At 45.9% G+C, this 21,260-nt stretch overlaps 2 protein-coding genes across 5 annotated transcripts in view; one reads left to right on the plus strand and one right to left on the minus strand.

The window, feature by feature from the left end:
- Positions 1–6,763, plus strand: part of arhgap17a (Rho GTPase activating protein 17a) — a 34,461-nt gene extending 27,698 nt beyond the window's left edge. For 2 of the 4 annotated variants that reach the window (XM_084485638.1, XM_084485639.1), the window contains 4 exons: positions 490–783; positions 1,968–2,083; positions 2,418–3,020; positions 4,703–6,763. In XM_084485638.1, coding sequence (XP_084341764.1) covers positions 490–783; positions 1,968–2,083; positions 2,418–3,020; positions 4,703–4,860 — 1,171 coding nt within the window. In that variant the 3' untranslated portion in view covers positions 4,861–6,763. Of the gene's footprint in view, positions 1–489; positions 784–1,967; positions 2,084–2,417; positions 3,021–3,195; positions 3,218–4,702 lie in introns of all 4 variants that reach the window. The other 2 variants (XM_084485640.1, XM_084485641.1) reach the window with 2 other exon arrangements.
- Positions 6,764–14,053: 7,290 nt separating this feature from the next.
- The window catches only part of grid2ipb (glutamate receptor, ionotropic, delta 2 (Grid2) interacting protein, b), a gene marked incomplete at its 5' end in the record, with an annotated part of 47,252 nt that continues 40,045 nt past the window's right edge, over positions 14,054–21,260 (minus strand). Inside the window, 13 exon segments of the mRNA XM_084485876.1 lie at positions 14,054–14,392; positions 15,605–15,769; positions 16,154–16,272; positions 16,535–16,664; positions 16,895–16,981; positions 17,273–17,428; positions 17,923–18,119; positions 18,673–18,762; positions 19,350–19,437; positions 20,063–20,205; positions 20,792–20,857; positions 20,860–21,208; positions 21,211–21,258. Of these exon segments, the coding sequence (XP_084342002.1) occupies positions 14,321–14,392; positions 15,605–15,769; positions 16,154–16,272; positions 16,535–16,664; positions 16,895–16,981; positions 17,273–17,428; positions 17,923–18,119; positions 18,673–18,762; positions 19,350–19,437; positions 20,063–20,205; positions 20,792–20,857; positions 20,860–21,208; positions 21,211–21,258 (1,710 nt within the window). The 3' untranslated portion in view covers positions 14,054–14,320.

Genomic DNA, 21,260 nt, shown 5'->3' on the forward strand with positions numbered 1-21,260 from the left:
TTCACCATGTCAATGTTTGATTTATTCAGTCGCTGCTTCTCAATGTGTGATTTGCTTTTGGGCTTGTGCTAACTGGATCAATAATGCTTTGTTGAAGGGTGTCATTCCAAAATAAGATGCTTCTTTGCCAAGCAATGATCTGCAAACTGTTTTGGAGTATAAACATAATCAGTTTTGAAATATTATCGCACATTTGAATTAGACCTTCCTCCCAACTAGCTAACTAAGGTTACATTTTTGGAGTGATGCCTTTCATACATGTAATATAAACATAATCAAACGTGATCAATCTAATGACAAGTCAGCTTTGGGCATGTGAGGATTCTGGGATTCTCGGTCAGTTCTGTTTCTGGTCTCTATTAATTTTAACGGGTTCTTAATTCTTCTGTTCAATTCCGTAACCTCTCCTGTGTGCTTATGGGTGATTCTGTGGTGTCTTTCCTCCGCTCGCCTTCCCCCCCTCCCTCTCCCCCTCCCTCCCTCCCGTAGCTCCGCTAACAAGCACTTGGACAACCTCACCCTCCGTAGAGGAAGCAACACGTTAGGTAGAAAGCAGCATGCTTCGCCCGCCTTCCAGCCTCCCTTGCCCCCCGTGGAGGCCACCGGGCTGGGTCAGGGTGGTGGCGGTGGTGGGCAGGTCCCCCACCCCATGCCTGATCCCCAGCCCCAGGCCCCGGTGGGGGGGCTGGGGGCCGCGGAGCACTGCCTGCCTAGCTTGGCGGCGAGCATGGCGGCTCTGGCGACCGCGCAGCAGATGCTCGCCCAGAGCACAGAGGACATCAGGTAAGGTTGTGCGAGACCCTTGACCTTTGCCCCGGCCTTGCTGGTCAATTGACAACAAGGGCCCTGCATGCAAGGAGAGTAAAGGCCAAATCACACGTCTGCGTTCTGCACGTTGTGCAAAGCCACGACCTTTTGGTTCTCGCCCCCATGCTAATTGAGGAGCTACACGTACCCAGAGACGCACAGTCCTCCCAGAGCTGAGCAACACGTTACGTGTCTCTGAGGAGGTTTGCAGCAAAGTCATTGCTGTTTGGTCGAGTAAGGAACATCTGTAGTGCTTTGTATCAGTTTCGATAGCCAGGCACAAGAATGAAATGATTGCACCCTTGTAAAAGGGTCAAAAAGCAGAGCCAGAGAGCACGAGCATGTGTAGTGAATGCCGTTTGCCTCCCCACTAGAGGGTCTTGGTTTCTTACTTAATGCACGCACTCTTGAACGCAGCAAGATGAATCACTTCCTCATGACCCTGAATGACCAATATCTGTATGCTTCGTATATCACTTTAGATATGCATCTCTTAGATGAATACGTAGTATAGACAATTAATCCTAATTGGCTGTTGTTAATTTCAGCTGACTTCTGTGGCCTTCTGTGATCCACCCCGCCTCTTGACTTTAAGCAACACATTTGCCTTTTCGTTTTGCTTCACAAGTCCTCATCCAGCGCTTTGACCCGTCGCGACCCGACCCACTGAAACGACGCCACACAATGCACGCTGTCATTCGCCTCGCATTCTCCACACACAGGGGCCCCTCCCCCTCGCAGGGCCTCCGTGCCTCTTCCCTAAAACAGTAACGTCAACAGGGAGCCGCTCACACTAAGCGGGCTCCTTCGGAGACATTGGTGGCCTTCATGCCAGGCCTGAAGGGTGTCTTTGAGTCGGCCGCTGAAAGGACGGCATTCATAACCGCGGACAGATGATTGGATTCAGCATTCTTATTGATCCTACAGAAATCGTATCGGCGAGAGGGAACTGGAGGAGACCGGACTGACACGTCGACAGGCTCGCCGGGTCACTAGATACGGCTCCGTTTCCAAGCATGCGTGCGCTGGGTTCTGCGTGTTTGGCCCCTGCATGCTGGAGCCGAGGCCTCTGTCTGGGGCCGTTCATCAGTCATCATGCAGCACTTCAGCTCCCCGCCGATCCAGTTCTAAGTTCTGTCCTTTTCTCCATGTCACCCCAGCAACCCCAAGTCTCGAGAGCCCGCCCTGCACCAGAGGAACGGGTCCTGGGGTGGGGGCCAGCTGGGGACCCCCGGGGCTGGGACTACGGCCCCCGGTAAACATCTGATGCACAGAGGTGAGCCGACGCCATTTTGGAAGTATAGGAGCATAGGAATGTTGTTGGTAATGATGGTGTTTTGGTGGTGGTTTTGTGTTTTAATCTTGAAATTGTAATGGCGTTATGGGCTGACCAACGGCCACGCCGTTTCTCATGCCTGACATGGGTGCCTAGGTGACGGTGTATTTATGTGGTATGTTAAGGATTTTACATTACTACAATTCTCTCTCGTCACAAAGTGGTGGTGTATCACCAACAAAAATCCCATGATGCACTCTGATGTACAAGCCTGTGTCTGCACAAGTATATGGTGACTGTTCTTACCGTGAGGGTTTCACCTCTTCACTTTCAGCCAAGAAGCCAGCCCCGGCCCCGCCCAAGCCCTCCAACCCTCCACCCAGCCAGCCTCTGAGCACCTCCACCAACCACCAGTCCTCCTCCTCCTCCTCTGCCTCCTCCACCTCCTCCACCTCCTCCTCCTCCTCCATCAGCCCCACCCTCCGGCCCATCTCCATCAGCCACTCCCCCACCTCGCCTGGCGCCCCCTCCCCGGGGCCGTGCGCCACCCCCCGGCGCCAGTCCAGCAACCAGCCCCCCATCCAGGCGCCCAACCACCCGCCCCCGCAGCCCCCCACCCAGGTCAGCCCCTCCGCCCAGCCCCGGTCGCTGGGCCAGCCCGCCGCCAGCGGGGAGCCCCAGGGGGGGAGGGACGCCTCTCCCCCAGACACCCCCACCCCGCCGGACACGCCCCCGCCCTACTCGCTCGCCGCCTCCGCCCAGGAGGGCCCCGGGCCGGTCGCTCCCTCCGCCCCCTCCCCCTTCCAGTCGGGCTCGCTGCCCCGGCCCCGCCCGGTCCCGCGGCCCCGGAACAGGCCCAGCATCCCCCCTCCGCCGCAGCCTCCCGTCGCCGCGGGCGACGCCAACGGGATCTGCGCCGCGGCGTACAAGATCTTGGGTGAGCGGCGTTGTGTCTCCCGTGTTGAACCGGTTTAATCGTACATGGTGCACTGTGGCGTAGCGCGGGTCTCTGGCCCGCGATAGCGGGAAGTGGTTTAACCTGCGCTGTACTGGAGAGCTCTTTGTGACTGCTCTCTCTAACGGTGTCGTGTTGCCATCCTCCACCTCCGCAGGTTGACGAGCGTCTAGGACGAGGTTTGTGGTTGACTGAACTGACGTTCACAGCTCCCGCAGTTTATTTTGTTTTTCCTCCTTTCGTTTCGCCTGCTGTCCACTGGGTTCTCATCGTCACTGATCATTCGATTTTATTTAACCTTCATTACTCATCATTATTTTTTGAATGTTTTTTTTTAGAAGGGTTTGCAACTGACATTAGAAACAAGTCAAAGGTATTATGCGTATCTGCGGTTTTAAATAAGCTGCAGGACTCCATTAAACAGTGATTTGTAATCGACTGAAAATGGATTTACAAGCCGGCGTTGCATTGAGCTCTTGGTGAGCACTTAACCCCAGCGACCCAGGGACCATATCCCATTGGTTAACACAGGAGCTAAACTTTCATTCTGATAGGCTTGTACGGTTCAGCTAATTCTTTAAGGAAAAACATACAGTTTCGTCTGTTTCAAATCCTTCCTATCTTTATAGAGGTTCAATGTTTGACTATCGTAGTTTAAAAAGTGATAGGGTTTATTTGTTGTCCATATATGGTTGTACCTCATCCTCCATATTCTCGCAAGGAACTGGATATTCATGTGTCCAGCTCCATCACTCCATCACTACATCAGCCCTCACGTGCACATCACATGCACGTGCCCTGACGTCCCCTGTCATTGTTGTTTTATTAACACCAGGGTTCACTGAGTGGCATACTGCATGTGTACCCATGGAAACATGCAAAGCATGCAGATGCATGTTTTTTTAAGCTCTTCTGCGCTATTCGTCATGGGAAAGTATTCAAGTTTGAACCCTGTGTTTATTTCCCAATGAACTACTAATGACAGGGATTTGGTGCATTTAGTCAGCTGAATTTGCCCTGGGTTGCAGAATGTTTCATAGTTCATTGACCCCAAGGGAGTTTTTTAACTGTTGCAACCCAGCGCCATTCTTGAACATTCTACTAAAACATTTTTTCCGAGCCTCTGGCTAGCAGCTAACAGCTGTTACATCACTCATTCTGCCCTCTTCTGCTGTCCTGCACGTGTTGCCTTAGCTTGCTTTAGCTCAACACTGCTCCCTGCTGGACATAACGGTCACAACGCCTAAAACACACTGCCCAACTTGGCTTGTTGAATCGCAGATAGGCTTTCTCAGGGACGTTATAATCGAATGGCAAAACGAAATTGCTGCTTAAATGTTTCCAAGCTTCCTGAGCATGTCCTGTGTGTGCGTCATTCCTGAAACATAAATGCATGTGAAACACACCAGTTAACAACACAACAGCTTGGAAGAGAGTCTTACTTAAGTGTGCATTTGTATAGCCATCTATTCATGTACATGTGCATGGTGACATGTATCAAATAGAAACCCAGGCACCACATCCACAATGTGTATCAGTGTAATTCCCAACAATTTGTTTATTTAGCCCAGTTTGTGTGCGTGATGTTGTTGTTAGCAGGAGATCAACCCAGGGGTGTGTGTGTGTGTGTGTGTGTGTGTGTGTGTGTGTGTGTGTCTCCACAGACCCGGCCATGTCTTTCAAAGGCCTGACCCGAGCCCTGGTCCCTGTGCTCGATGTGGACCAGCAGCAAGACCCCTCCTCGACCACCTCCACCTCCTCCACCCTCCCTCCCTTCACGCTCAAAGACCTTGACCTGGAAACCGAGACCACCGTCCTATGAGGAGAGAGAGCGAGGAGGACGGGGACGGGACAGAGGGAGGGGATTAGTGAACTCCACCCACCCCAATCCCATCCCCACCACCACCTCTGTGATCCACTCTCTGTCCCTTCCCTACCGCAGACCCCACCCGCTGCTGTACGCCACACACACACACACACACACACACACACACACACACACACACACACACACACACACACACACACACACACACACACACACACACGTGACAAGCTTCATATTACATTCTAGAAGCTTCAGCTTGAGACTGTGGATGCATAATGAATCAGTTCCCTGACAGTATATCAATAGTAAATGCATACAGAGCCGATCAGGGTGGGCGAAGTCTGCTCATGTTACAGTAGAAGGCTGCCCACCAACAAAGTGCTGATAAGCTTCCATTGCTTCCATTCCACTGGGGCGAGGGGTTGTGGTGGAGGAAGGTTTTTTAGTTTTTGCCTCTGGGAGAAGTGAGGTGGTCCTTGTACAGTTGAGATGTCTGGGTGTGTAAGCCGCGGGGCTGTTTGTGTTACAAAGTCAGTTGTTACACAGGGTGGAGAGGAACGAGGGAAGAAAAAAAAAAACTGTTTCCACGGGTGATTTATTTTTTGCAGAGGAAACTGAGCGAACCAAAAGTGTTGCCGAGGTTGTAGCTGGTGACTGCGGGATCCGGTCGTCTGAAACCGCTCGGTTGACCTTTTTACCTGTCTGGTTTCCGTCTCCAAACCCTTCCTCCCTCGGCCGTCTCTCTAGGTTGTATTTATTGAAGTAAGAGAAAACCACACATTCCCTGTGTCTTGATGGCCTTGAAGTTTGCAGTCTCCTTGAAAAACAAATCATGCCTTAACCGGTTTCTACCAGAAACCCTTTTTTTTTTTTAATAATGGTCTTGTCCCTATATTATTTACAATATGGCTGGGAAGGACCACGGATGTGATCAGTATTTTCCTAAAAAAGAAAACTCACTTAGCAGTTACGGTTCTGGGGGGGGGGGGGGACCGCGCCCCCATTTTATACCGGAACTAACCAGTTAGGGTTCCGTAGTAAGAGATGAATGGGGTGGTGAGGGTTGCACTGACAAGCAGATGTTTGGCAGAGCCATATGGCTTGAGCAGTGTTGTAGCATCTCTCCCCCCCCTACAGCCCACATGTATTCTGCCTTTCCAATCTCTTCCATGTATCTGACACATGCTGGTTTTGCCCGGGGCATTACAGGCAAAAAAAAAGTCAAAGCCCGGAGTGAATGTAAAGGAAAAAGGTAGGAGAAAAGGATTTCTCTGCGTGCTTATAAACGCTTCAATTAATCACTTTACTGGATATTGCACTCTAGTGTAGCACGAGGTCTCTAGAGGGCTTGCCCGTGTCTTTCTCCGCTGAGCTGGGTTTATCAAAACGAAATGTCACGATGAATAAACTCGGTAGTGAGGTGGTGTTAGATTTTCATTTTGTCTCTGCCAGGTCAGAAATAAAAACGACCGTGTTATTGTCCATTTATGTGTATGCTCCGCTTGGGACTTTTTATTTTGTTTTCCTTGAATATGATTGAAGGGGTTGGTTGGTCTCACCGAACCAACACGGTACCAAGAAGCGAGAGACGGGGACGCGTTCGTCTGTTTTGAAACGCTTTTTCGGTAGACAATCACGCTTTGTTAAAGTCCGACGTCCACCCCTGCTCTCTACTGGTGTACCTCATCGCCTTATCCCGCTACAGTCGACAGTCCTTGTGTCCCCCGAGACGAACAAATGCCATTCAACTAGACATGATAATGCTGCAAATTTTCTTTTAAGCTCGCTAGTTTTGTTTGTATATGCTAGCCTAGTGAGCTTAAAATGTTGAATAAACGATGTGATATGAATGGTTGGTTATAGTTCATTTCCAAAGAAAATAAAGTATATAAGTAACTACCTGCTCCTCGTGTTACTTACTTACGTTACTTATCTCCGAATTGTCTAATTGTTTCTCTGATGGTGGATAATAATCAGTGTGCGAAATACCCTTCAATATTCGGGGGGTCCCCATCTCCCGATTGTTGCGCAATATCGATCTAAATGTTTCTTATGCAGTAGGCCTATAGCACAGCAGACGTCAAGGCGCAAAGTCAAAGTACTTTGTGGGCGGTTCTATGGCGCTGTTGCTATTATGACGGCGAGATAAATGAGCTTTACGCCCGGCGCAAATCTAAAATGGGTTGGGCTGAAAGCCGTAGGTGTGTTTTGGGCGTAACATGCAATAAACCAATGAGAGTGGCGCATTTGGACTTGACGAGTTGATTTTTGACAGCGCGTTTGCAGTCTCCGCTGAGACAGATGCATGACCACATGAATTTCAAACTTCAAATGGCTCAGTTTATGGCCAAATAATAGGCATAATTAACACATGGAATAGCGTTTTCTTCTCTAACTTCAGAAACACTGATTCGTCATGTAAATTGTGGCAAAGACAACTTAAAACATATGCGGACGCAGTCCTCGATGGCCGCAACTGTGGGTCTATTTAATTATATGCGGCAATACATTGACAAACATCGTTTGTTACCAGTATTGTATACATTATCGTTGTCGACTTGTGTTCATAATATGCATGTGGGTCCGTGTACGAAGTATAATTCATTTACAGTTGTTCACGTTGTATAATGAAACAGGCCAGTTTAGGGGGTATTGCCTAATTTCATTGTCTGAGACGTGCAATGCAATTCAGCGCGCCAAAGCGTCAGCTTGTTTCATTAACCAAGTTGTACAATGATATTTGAACAAGGAAGTCGAGAGCCGGAAACAGAGACAGCTCGCCTTCAAAGTAAAGCTCGCTTTAGAAGTAAAAGTCGTGCGTTTTGAAGCGTGAATTTAATTTAAGGAGAGCCAAACTAAATAAATAAACAAATAGCCTAAATAATGAACATAATTCATAACTGTTATACAGTCTATTTCTGCCACTTTCCCACAACTGATTGTGAATAAATTGCCAATGGGCGCCAACACTGGAATTATTATCGCGCTGTGATTCATGTATGCATGTAATGATTCATTTATATATTCATCAACTTATTTACTTGATTAAGGCTACTTAATATGTTACTTTGGGTGAACGTTAAAGGTTATATATAGTGTTGCGACCTGTGATGAGTCTGACTGGTAGAAAGAGTTGATTTACCTTGACTTTATTGCTCTGTTGTCATGACAATAATGCCACTGGCTATCCGATGTAAAAATCCTTCAAGTTTATTTACCGTTCTCTCTCTTAACTAGGCTACATGAATAAAATTTAAAAATATATATTTTTGGTGGATCATCCTCTGGCCTGTATAATAACAAAATTAATGCAGTGGTAAGTAAAGAGCAATACAACAAAATCAGACACGCCGTGCTTTCGCAACTTTATTTGGGAGGTGACTAGCCTTTATTTAAATAGACTCATTTGTCACGTATTAAGTAGTAATAATCATTATTATTGCTTTTTCATATTTTTCAGACCTTATACATATTTACATCCTGGTTTTATATATATATATATATACTTACATCCTGATTCTACTGTACTGTTGTTGCATATTTTGTATTGTAAATAATGTTTCTTGCATTTTCTGATATTGTCCTTTTCTGCACAATTTCTGTAGACATTGCCACTTCCTTGTTAAATGACATGTAGGCCTAATTGATTCAGTGTATGCTACACAGATACACTGCACACATGAAAAGCAAATTTAACTTGTGCAATAATTTAATAATCAATATTATTTATATTAGAGCCGTAGTCGGGTTAATACGGGAGTGAATGGGCTGTGAATTAAACCAGAGTGAATTAAACCAATGCATTTCAATCTGGAAATTATTTTCGACAGAATATGGGGCAGGCTGCGCAGGATTCTGGCGCTATGGTGGTTGCCATCGACTACATGACCTGGCCATTATTTCATTTTTATATATATGTATTTATTTATTTATTATATACGGAGACCACCAGACCTCCTCGAAGCAACGAAAATGGTTTATTAAATACAAGATGGGTGGGCGAGAATCAACACAGTCTCACTGAAAACTCGTCAAAACGTCCTGATTTCACGTTAATAAGAGAACATCATTACACGGTTACATAAAATAACATAATCAGCAAAAACATTTATAGCCATGATTTAAACGGCACGCTAACTGCTGGTTCAGCGTCCATAGCAACCGTCATAGCAACCATGTTATTATAAAGTATGTCTGCCATTTTCACCTAAATCCAATCCTATCCAATACGAAAGACGCTCACAACGTCCACTAGAGCCGTAGTCGGGTTAATACAGGAGTGAATGGGCTGCTGGAGCAGCCGGTCTGAACGACAAACATCGACGGGATGGCATTACATTGTAGTGAATTGAATCCCTTCTCCGTCTGCAGGAGGCGCCAAAGGGTCCCTTTCCCGTCAGTGACTGACGCTAAAGTGCCCTTGCCACTAGTCGGGATTTGACGTTGTCGGAGTGAGACTGCGTTGGATCGGAAGATCGAAGATTCTAATCCTTCAACGCTGCCTGTTGAGTTGTTGACATTGACATTAATTGTCGCTCCCTGTTGGGTGTGCTCTTCAAGCTGAGGCTTCTTCTTCTTCGCTGGTGTTTAATTCCTCTATGGCCAGGCTTAGCTAATGCTAATTGCTAACAACTGTACAGAGAGGATGTGGCTGCAGCAGGCTAACCTGAATCAATCTAAACAAGACATCATCCCTGCTCTGAGTGTTTCTAATAAGATGGTATCATGAAAAGTTCATAAAGTAACGGTTTAATAACACAACAGCAGAAAGCATGTGAGCTGCTAGTTTAAGATAGCAGCGTCCCTAGCAACCAGACGTCGTTGAAACATGCTTAGCGAGACCGAAAAAAATATATCAATTATCAAACTAAAGATCAGACACATTCACTGACTGAAGATTATGCAAGTTAAAAGTATATTTTTCGCTAGAAATGTTATTAGAAACACGTTTAATGGTGAATCTGCCCTAAAATATTGCATTTCCCCTTCAGATAATAAAGACTACGTAAACATTTCACCAAATGCTGGGAGAACGTTTGGCGTGATACCGGGTTGCACAGTGGGCATGGATTTCAATAATATAAGTTGCTATAGGCGTTTTGGGTGAGCACATGCATTTGGGGGAAAATACTGATGTCATAGAGCCAGCAGATCTAATTTTGCTCTCATAAAATTATTGCACAACTTGCTTTTCATGTGTGCAGTGTATCTGTGTAGCCTACACTGAATCAATTACATGTCATTTAACAAGGAAGTCCAAGAGTTCAAGAATTGTAATTGTCACATACACATGCAGGATGTGTAGTGAAATGAAAAGTGGCAATGCCTACAGAAATTGTGCAGAAAAGGACAATATCAGAAAATGCAAGAAACATTATTTACAAAATTTATTTACAAAATATGCAACAACAGTACAGTAGAATCAGGATGTAAGTCTATGTAATCTATTCTCAAAGTTGAACTAACCAGAAGCTGAGTGTTTAATGAAATATACTGTCCATAATCGCTGAACTGTTACTACGTCGACACGCATAGTCCACTGTTCGATGACGAGCATGCTCGTCTTTTATCATTCTGTCATTTAGCAAACGAGATGTTACTCAAAGTCGCTCAAGTTAGTATTGGATGTGTCATTAAGGCAGGGTTGCCTTAATGGGACTTTGGCTGGAGAGAGAATCTGCAAAATGTCAGCGGGCGTGCGAAGAACGCGCGCGACGAACATTTTTGATAACCATAACCCAAATTTCGTTTACTTAGTAGACCTATCAACAAATTGAAGGAAGGCTTATATAAAAGCCATTGGCTGTTGCTGACGTAGGACATTCAAAATATGTTTAGATATGTTTTAATCATGCATTTAATCATGCATTGACATGGGAACACAGCTGTATACTGATACCTGCTGCCATAGATATGTATTTAACCAAGACCTCAGAATTTATTCCCAGTCTGACCCAGAAATAAGGAATTTAACAGAAGGTAACAGTGTGTCATGGCCTTTAATTAGTTTAGTAATTTGGTCATTGGTTGATAGCCTACACTACATTAAGACACCTTGTAATTTTGTTTTGAGGAGGGCCTTTAGACCTTTAGGGTCTATATTGCGAGAATAGGTTACTTGAACTCCGCTAATTGCCAAACGTGACTTTATTTAGCCTAATGACTGATATTGAAAAGTAACAACATGGAATTAATGTTAAATCAGAATTAAAATAACATGTCCTTATGTATTTTAAAGCAGGGAGATAGTCTCGAGTTAACGTGTCGGACTTGCACCCGGTCGACCGGGGTTCTAACCCCACGCAAGTAATAGTAATATATTACTGTTCGTAATATATTACGAATGGCAGACTCGTCGGCCAATGACTTCAAGTTGGTTGTGTTTTAACCGGTGACTGTTGCGCCAAACTGTTTACAAAGGGACACTTGCTTGCGACGCAGCAAGCACCTGCTAGTTGACCTGCCGGATGGGACGATCAGTACTTCCCCACATAAAGAGCTTAGTTCTGATTGGATCGCTTCCCAAATCGTCCCGCTTACATTTTCGTCTAGTTTTTATTCGTTGACGAAAGTGTCAAAAGATTTCGTCGTAGTTTTTGTCAGACTGTAGACCCCCCCGACCCCCAATGTTTTCTCAATGGATCTCCACGAATCACACAAGTGGCCATTTTGTTTAAAAAACGGTGACTAGTTTGCATGCCTGTGTGTATAGCCTACGTGTGTGTAAGCGTAGGCTATGTTGTAGCCTAGACCTGCCATGGCACGTCAAAATAGCAACAATAACTGCGCTATCCCCTATAGACCAGGTATTTTTCGGTCAGTGGCGCAATTGCATTGGCGCATTTTTTAGATCACTAAAATAGCACCAAGTATCATTTGCGCCGGAACACGCCCCTGCTTTTCGCCGACACGCCTCTCCAGGCGCAAGTGTAGTGGTGCCTGGTTGCTGCGGGGGAAAATCAGCTTTGCGCCGGGTGGAAACTAGCAACGACACATGCGTCGGTGTAGAAAGTCAATTGCACCGGGCGCAAGATAGGGCCCTATTCTGAATACTGGACATGGTGAGCTTAAACACATTTAAATGACCATGCATTAGTGACAATAAAAAAATATATATTGGCGAAATTTGAGACCCCCTTCAAATTTTGCTTGTGAGGCTTTCAGGGGGTCTCATGGGTTAATCGGGGGGGCCCAGCCCCGGACCCCCCCGTATATCGCACACTGATAATAATGCATATTCTTCACTTCAACTAGAACCTACAAAATAAAATTTAGTAAACTAGATTCTCTATATAACTGGACTATTTTTTAATTAAACAAATAGGAGTTTTTAGTTATTTTTTTCTACCACGAAGGAAAACCAAACCCGCTGACCAGTCTTTAACATTTTTGTTTTATTTTTATACAAATGCTTTAAGGTTTTCTTCATTTAGGTTCAATAAGTGGACCACAGGTGTGTCACATCAACACATAGCAGATGAACTGGTCACTATATTAGCCAATCAGGTTTTGGATGTAATAGCATGTGTTTAACCAACAGGGGGAGTCATCTCATCCAAACCAATGTACACCTGGTGTTAGGGGTTGGTTGGCTGACCAGAAGTTGTGCATATTGGTCCAACAGTTATTTAGGATGCTTTATTCGTACTGGCCAACTAAACAATTAGTGCAATTTAAAGGCATTATTTACAGTTAAGTGTTAGTTAATGCAGAGTTTGGAAGTCTGTTCCATGCTCTCATGTCAGATCTCTGGAGTGTGTGTGGGGATGGCTGCCTTAACCTGTGCATTGATTGCTCAATGCATCACAGGTGTGCAGCCTCACCCACACCACACACAAAAATACACACTTTCCCCTTCTGTTTCACTTTAATAATTTATTAGGTGAGTATAACTAATGGACGTTTCATCTGACCCAAGTATATGGACGATCTTACACTGTTAAATTAAATTGGAATATATTAACATAAAAGTGACCTTCTCGTTCAATCAGTAGAAAAAGTTAATAACCGTTTTGAATGTGCTAGTGTTTTCGGGCCCTTTTTCCAAATAATGCAGAGACAACAGTACATTGTTGTACAGTAAACATTAAACAGACTTTCGTTTTTATTTTAAAACAACTATAAAATTAAACTAAACAAGAGCAGATAAATTACAACACTGACTTCCACAACATGCAAATGACTTTGACAAAAATAAACCAATGAAACACTGTAGTGCACTGTCCGCAGCCAGCGTACACTCGAACACACAATCACAGTTACCTCTAAAGCCTGATTCAAGCTGTGCAATAACCAAACGCTTCAAGTGTGTGCTCACGGGAGTCTCAGCATAAATATAGCATATCATCAAAAAAGAGACAGAATGCATAGCAAACTGTAGGAACGTTTAACGTCAATAACGCCAACATTAGAAAAACACCATAGCAACATCGCTACATTGTATGTGATTCATTCAATCTGTGAAAATGGAGTCGTCAGAAAATATCTATTTACAGTCGCAATTTATTTTAGTCGTTCCACCTGCGGCTCAGCTCTTCCAGCGGGAGTGTGTTTGTGAAACTAATGGTACGTCTATTGTAACAAGCCGGCAACATTGAACTAAGCAAACTTCTGGAACTTGTTTGTTTCAAACAACGGACGGCATTCATGTTGATTTTTTTTTTTTAAACATTTTTAAAACCCCCATAAATATTGGTGTACTTTTTTTTTGTAGAGATTTTTGCATATTGTTGTAGGCCTACATAATGTTTTCTACAACCAATATAGTCAAATAGTCCTCTATAGGGGTCTGGAAGGGAGAGCATAACTGTAGTTAACTGTAATCTGCCAAACCCTGGTATAGCCTGTTGCTATCTGCATATCTTGTCTCTACAGTGACAAGTACAATCAACTGGCATGTATAATATATCTATGTTATATATCCACCTTTTAATCTATACAACTCTTGAACAGGATCAGATAGAAAATATATATTTCTTTTTTTTCTTTTTTTTTACTGCGTAATCATACATAAAACAAAGTAATAATTGTATATTTAGACCACTCATTGCTATTACCTATGACTCTCTCACTCTTTCACAACAGACACCAAGACGGTGCGTTGAAAACAGTGCAGTCCACATCCAGGCACCTTGGCCCCAGACTCTCTACAAAGAGACACACATCAATGTAAAACTGACCCCTTGGTTTTCTCCTCATTGGACACGCCTTTGACCTTTGACCTTTGACCTGAAACCTCTCTCTGAACCGGGAGGCTAACGAGCTCTAGCTAGCGGTGTGGGGGTGTTGAGGTGTGGGACCCTGGCAGTGGAGGTCGTGTGGTGGTGTAATCTGGGTGGTGTAATCTTGGCACTTTGGTTGAAGAGAGCAAAGTGAGAGGGGGGGGGGGGGGGGTTCGATGTGGGAGGGGCCACTAGGAGCCGCGACGCCGTCGGGGGGGGGATCACGGCTGTTCCTACCACGCCAGAGGGGAGACCAGCCGGGGGCTCCGCGGGTTCTCAGACGCCTTGGTCTCACCCAGGGCTCGCTGTGAAGCACACACACACACACACACACACACACACACACACACATACACATGTGAACACGCAAACGCACACGCAAACACACACACACACACACACACACACGTAAACACACTGAACACGCTCTGAACTCTGAATTGGAATATCCTGTTATATTAGTAATATTTTAATTTAATATTGACCATAGATTTGTAATCAGGGAGATAGTCTCGAGTTAACGTGTCAGACTTGCACCCGGTCGTCCGGGGTTCTATCCCCACACAATTAGTAATATAGGAAGGATTACTAGAGAAATCAAAGAACTTTTCATGCCATTTATTATCCATTTCTTTGAATATTCTTAATTAGGGAATTAATAAAATTAATAAAGGGAATTACAAAATTAAGCCAATGCCAAGAATACTATGAAATACTCTGGATGCGAACTCGGGCCGCGCGTACCACAGGGCAAGTGCTAGACCATTCACCCAACTGCTAATTCCTGATTCTGTTATAATACATAGATTTGTATAAAAATGTAGCAATTCATTTAATTATTTTATTTGCATCATTTAATCTTAGACCCTTAGTGAAAATATACGCTGTTTGTACTTCATATATGTAGCCTACATTTATGACTAAATCGTGAGGACTAGGCTTGGTGGAACCTGCTACCGACCAGGTTAGTTTGGTCAGATAAATTGCCATGGTTACTTAGCGGAGATTTCCTTAAGTCACGTTCATGGAACGCAACTCTAGCTGAAAGAAGCCCGGCTAAGCGAAATAAGCCCGGCTTTGCGCTTAGCCTGGTTGATGAAATACCCCTCAGGTTAGTTTGGTCGGATAAGTTGCCATGGTTACTTAGCGGAGGTTCCTTTAAGTCACGTTAATGGAACGCAACTCTAGCTGAAAGAAGCCAGGCTAAGCAAAATAAGCCTGGCTTTGCGCTTAGCTTGGTTGATGGAATACCCCTCAGGTGTGAGGCGTGTAATTGCTAATCACACTCACACCTGGTGGTATAATATGTCCCTTTTAAGAATAAAGGTCTAAAGCACTTAACTTAAGATATTAGGACTTCAGTGGTTATTGCTAATACTGTTCAAGATGCTACTGTACCAGATTAACATGGAGCGGACCAGGGTTATTTTAGACAAACTTTGATCAAACACTTTCCATGGGTAACAGCTTACCCTTGTGGCTTTTTGTAACTAAATAAAAAAGAGGGTTTGTCTCACCTCAAACTTGGACATGAACTCGGTGAAGATGCCGAAGAAGACCTCGGTGCTGGTAGCCTTGCTCTCCTCCCCGAAGTAGGAGGCCACCTTGGAGAACTCCTCCATGGCGCGGTTCTGCAGCGCGTCCAGGGACTGCACTGCAGGGTGGCTGTTCTCCAGGAAGCTCTGGGGGCCCGGGGTCAAGGGTCGGACTATTGGGTCCCGAGTGTGTTTGTGTGTTATGCATTTTAAACAGTAAAGTGAAATGAATGGGGTGTGCCTCTCTCCTTTAGGACGATCTGATACGTATCCAGATACATGCGCTGCGATACGATTCAGGGACGATACATTTTAATATGGAACGATTCGACGCGATTCGATCCAATGTTCTAACGTATACAGAAATATATTTTGTATACGTTAGTGTTCATAGTATCTGCATAATATGTCTACGTCCGAGCACACATGCATGCAAAATAAATGTCTGCCCACACGGTGGGATTTCATTCCATCACTGCTTCTGGAAACAGATTCTAGTTTATCGAGGCACTACTTTGGCTGGAAGGATACGCTCATGACGGAGGCAAAGTGGTCCTCGGAGGTGGCAGGGATCTTTACGCAGGCGGTCCGTATGTCCTGTATGGTGGAGTGGAGGTCAACCAGCTCCGATGTGACCGCCCTCTGATTGACTGGACAACGACAACAACAACAACAACAGTAGCATTAGTTAGTGGGTTCCAGTAATTCAGTTTAACAACAGAGCACGGCTAGGACAGGACTGAGACCTGACTGACTATGAGGATTACACTTCCCTCTCCTTTTACATCCAACGCAAACTAAAACAAAATTATTAAAAATAAACTTTCCATAAATAAAACCGATCACCAGGGAATCTGAACACGGTGTCCCTGCATGTTAATCAGCCACCTGCCCGATGTATGAGTGCTGTACCTTTGGCTGCCAGAGGCACCGTTGTGAGGTCTCTGTCAAAGTTGAGCAGTTCTGGAAAGTGTTCACAGAGAGATTTGGCCAGGATGTGAAGAAAGGTCGATTTACCGTCCACCGTCTTGGTTGTGCTCAGCTGGAAGAGGTAAGAGGTCGCTGCTATAACTGCAAGTTCATTGAGTAGACTTCTACACAAAGTGACTTGTGGATCCAGATACCTGCAGATAGATGGGTTATCTGTCTTGCTAATGGAGAACTACAGGTACGGCTTAAGACATCTGGCATGTCCCGACACCTTAGCACACATGGTTTTCTTTCTAAAATGATCGGATAGCAGACAACAGCACTGACAGGCGTCCACGGTACCTCTGTGAGGAAGATGATCTTGAAGCCTGTGGTACGGCTGTTCTTCGGCTGGCCGTTGTTCAGGTAGTTCCCCATCGCCAGCACAAACTGGGTGGGACACAGCAGCAGAATGTCACTCACACATTCACAGGATTAGTTGCGCTTGAGTAAAGAAGGAGGCAATTATTTTGCAACGTGTACGCTTTATCGATTTCTTCTCTGTATGAAATGTAGGTATTAAACTAAATAATGAACTGATAACACTCCTTAACCCCTGAGGGGAAACATGGGTATTACAGCAGAAGTACATAACAGTTATATTAATAAGAATTGAGATCTGCTGGCACCACGACTAAAACCAAACAACACACACTTCAGTTTCCTGGCTCCTGCTCCTACCTCCAGGATCTTGGCCAGCTTCTTGCTGGTCCTGAGCTCAGTGGAGGCATTGTAGATGTACTCATAGGCCACTTTGATCTCCTCCGTCTTCTCCGCCAGGGTGGTCTTAAAGTGGAGGCTCCGCAGGCGCGTCTTGTACTCTGGCACCATCAGCATCTGGAGGACACGGTCAAAACCCATGGAAAAACGTTAGACCTTCCTATTCCGTTTTCCTTTTCATATTTTAGTTTGATAATTGGCTGAGGCACGGTCAGCAATGAGGTGTTTCAACAAATGTATTTTACGGCTGTTCTAACGTAGACAATGTGAATCATATGTTTTATTAAGTTATCGATTAATTCGGTATTGAGTGTAAATAGTCCCGACAACTAGAGCTCCACATCCTTCAAATAACTCCCTTGTTAATTTTCTAATCAAATACAAAAAAAATAGGGATTGAAATTTCATTAGTCAGAAACCACGCTTTTCAGATGGTCAAACCAAAGCCAAAGCAACGTTTTCACTAGCCTAGCTTAGGGTCAATTTACGTTGGTTTACGATCGTACACTACTACAACTTCATCATCACAAAATGGTGATCGCATCGGCAACAGAAAAAAAAATCCCACGATGCATGTTGCCGAACTAGCCCTAACATGACCCGTCAGTCACCTGGAAGATGAACTGGTCGGGCTCGCTGAGCTTGGTGGGGTCCTGGTCAAACTGCCGGTAGCGCTTCACCTCCTCCTCGTCGGGCGCGTACAGCAGCAGCTGCTTGATGTGGGCGGGCTCCAGGCGCTCCGTGGTCACCGTCATCAGCACCTGGCGGAGCTCGGCTGGGGACAGTTTCAGGTGGGCGATCAGGATGGCTGGGGGGGGGGGGGGCGGGAGGGGGGATGGAGGAAGGATGGTGGTGGGTTTACAGTTCCAGAGGTTCCAGGTGGGAGGGTGGGGGGGGTGTGTGGGGGGAGGGGGGGGACGACAAGCAAGGAGGAAGGAGGGGTGATGTTTAGGTTACAGTTATAGAGGTTCCGGGTGTGAGGGTGAAGGGGGGGGGGGGATGCCTTCAACATGATTGAAGGCTGAAAGATAGGCATGGGCTGTGACCGTGTTGGATTTTCTGTCCACACCTGGATTCTTATGCGGTACCCAAATCTTAAAATCATCAGTTTGGATTTGGTTTAAGGCGGGATGAGTGGTGTCTAATAATTCAAATTTAAAAATGATATCAAACTAACAATCGAAGATAGGCAGTCTGATAAATAACACTCCCAATATCAGGCGTGTCCCTTCAAAAATCAAGGGATACTTTTTTCTTAACAGAGCTAGAATTTTGCGGTCCGACCTCGTATCCCAAAAACGGGGCCCTTCAGAGCCTGCTCCCCACAGACCTCCACCCTCCACATCCAGCCGGCTACTCACAGGCGTTGTAGGCCTTCTTATGGGACAGGATCTCCACCACATCCTTCTTTTTAAAGTTCTCAGGCAGGAAGGTGGGCTCTGGGGGGGACACTGATACATTCAATAACACGGTAAGGTTACGTTCTCCAGGCACCAAGAGAGGACACTACATACACACACACTGACGCGCAGACACACACACACACACACAGACACACAAACACACAGACACACCACAAACACACACACACACACACACACACACACACACACACACACACTCTAGAGGGAAAGCAGGTTGTGGAAGGTCAACGGAATGGAACTTTTGTGTAAAGCTCTGTCATTGCACACACAATATATCTGCCTCTAATTATAAAGGATTTATTTTTCAAAATAAAAGCCCTGTCGCCTTTTTTCCTCAATGACAGAGCTTTGCAGTGGAGGAGGCATAGGAGGAGGAGGAGGAGCAGGAGGAGGTGGTGCCTTATGGAGAATGGATTTGATCAGGAGGACAAGGCTGGTTAATGAAGAACATGGAGACTCTGGAGGTAACAAAACAACATCAATTACAAGGACATTTTCCAACAACAAACACTGGTCAGATATATGAAGGACAGTAGGCACCATACAAGACAAACTATCTCAGGGGTCATTTGATGGTGACGATGACGATAATGCAGTGAGCCTACTGAACCTACTGGATCTGCGCTGAGTCCCAAAGTGCAGCTCCAGGTCCAAGTACTTCACCATGTCACTCAGCTTGTCATAGTCCGAGTCCTCTCCAAGCTGCACGCCAAACAAACCCAAGCAGGACACTAACTTTATTTGTGGGTCCAATGCATTCTATTGCATGTTGAGTGGTCTAATTGAATACACAAGGGGCCTGCTGGTTGGTTAGAATGTGTGCCAATTACCAGTTTGAGCCACAAGAAACATAAAAAATCTAAGAACCGCTATTTCACAATAAAAAAAGCTGTCTTTGCAATTCTTTTTACTATTATTCCAGAACATAGTCACACAGTAAATCAAGCACAAAAAAGTGTGTGTGAATGTGTGTATGTGTGTGTTTATGAATGTGTGTGTATATGTATGTGTATGTGTATGTGTGTGTGTGTGTGTGTGTGTGTGTGTGTGTGTGTGTGTGTGTGTGTGTGTTAGGGCTAGTTCGGCAACATGCATCATGGGATTTTTTTTCTGTTGCCGACGCGATCACCATTTTGTGATGATAAGTTGTAGTAGTGTACGATCGTAAACCAATGTAAATTTACCCTAAGCTAGGCTAGTGAAAATGTTGTTTTGGCTTTGGTTTGACCATCTGAAAAGTGTGGTTTCTGACTAATGAAATTTCAAACCTATTTTTTGTATGTGTGTGAATGTGTGAGAATGTGTGTGCACGTTGACATCACCCCACCTGTCCCCAGATGGTGCCCTCAGACTTCTCCACCTGCTCCCAGCGCAGCCTTTTGACGCTCATGTGGTTGGACTCGAGGAGGTGGGGCTGGCCTGGGAGGGGAGGGGGCTCGCAGGGGGGCAGGGGCGGAGCTGGGGGAGGGGCTACCTGGGGGGAGCACATCAACAAGCTCAACCTCACCATGAACTTAAACATAAATCACCTTCAGCATCACGATCATAATCACTATCATAAACACTATCATCCCCGTCATCTCTTTCATCATCATCGCAACATAGCAATAGCAACATAGCAACATCACTAGAGGACCGGGTGAAAGCAGATTTGCACTTATACTAGAGAACCACCTGAACACTGAGCAAGCTGATTGTTCAGCAGCTTATTTGTTTTTAACCATCTTTTAATCTGCTGGCATCGAAATAGATACACTTTTGCACCTCTGTTACTATGGTATCGCTTCCCACTCTGCCGTTGTAACAACGCTGCATAATTTAGAGCCTTGGATGTGAACTTTGTAGCGGGTTTATGCCTGGTTCACTTATACGCTGGCTACATGCACTTGTCAGTTTGAAGATCCTCTTTTGCTGTCATGTAAAAAAACATAACATGCATTCCCCACTTAGATGATCCTAGTTATTTATAATGCATACATATTATGATAAAATAGGGATTCTGTAGCGGGAAGCATATTCCTGAAAGAGTGGATGAAACCAGAACCACAGAACTCACCCTCGGCTGGCTGCAGCTCCATCAGGGGTGAGTCGTAGCTCTTGTGGGTGAGCGGGTGGTGCGGGTGGTGTGGGAGGCGGCGGGGCTGCGGCCCAGAGAGTGGCTCTGGGTGTGGCCGGGCGCGGGCTCCTGAGCCGAGGGCGGCAGGGGCCCCTGGTAGCTGTGCTGGTGGTGCAGCTGGTGGTGCCGCTGCAGCACCAGGTGGCTGGGCCTCAGCACCTGCGGGGAGGGCTGGGGCGAGGGCTGCCGCAGGGGCTGCGGCTGGCTGATCTGCGGGGGAGTTGGGCGACCGGGAGGACGGCTGGGACCGCCGGCCGGCCAGCGTCTGGGTCCCCGAGCGGGGGTTCGGGAGAAGGTTGCGCCCTGGAACCGCTGGGGCTCGTGGGTCATCCCCGCCGGCGGCTCCTCGTCCTGGGGGGCAGCACCTGGTGGAGCCGGGGGCGGCCCGACAGCAGCAGCCTGGGCGGGG

The sequence above is a fragment of the Micromesistius poutassou genome (genome assembly GCF_964030765.1).
Source record: "Micromesistius poutassou genome assembly, chromosome: 21".
Taxonomy (NCBI): Eukaryota; Metazoa; Chordata; class Actinopteri; order Gadiformes; family Gadidae; genus Micromesistius; species Micromesistius poutassou.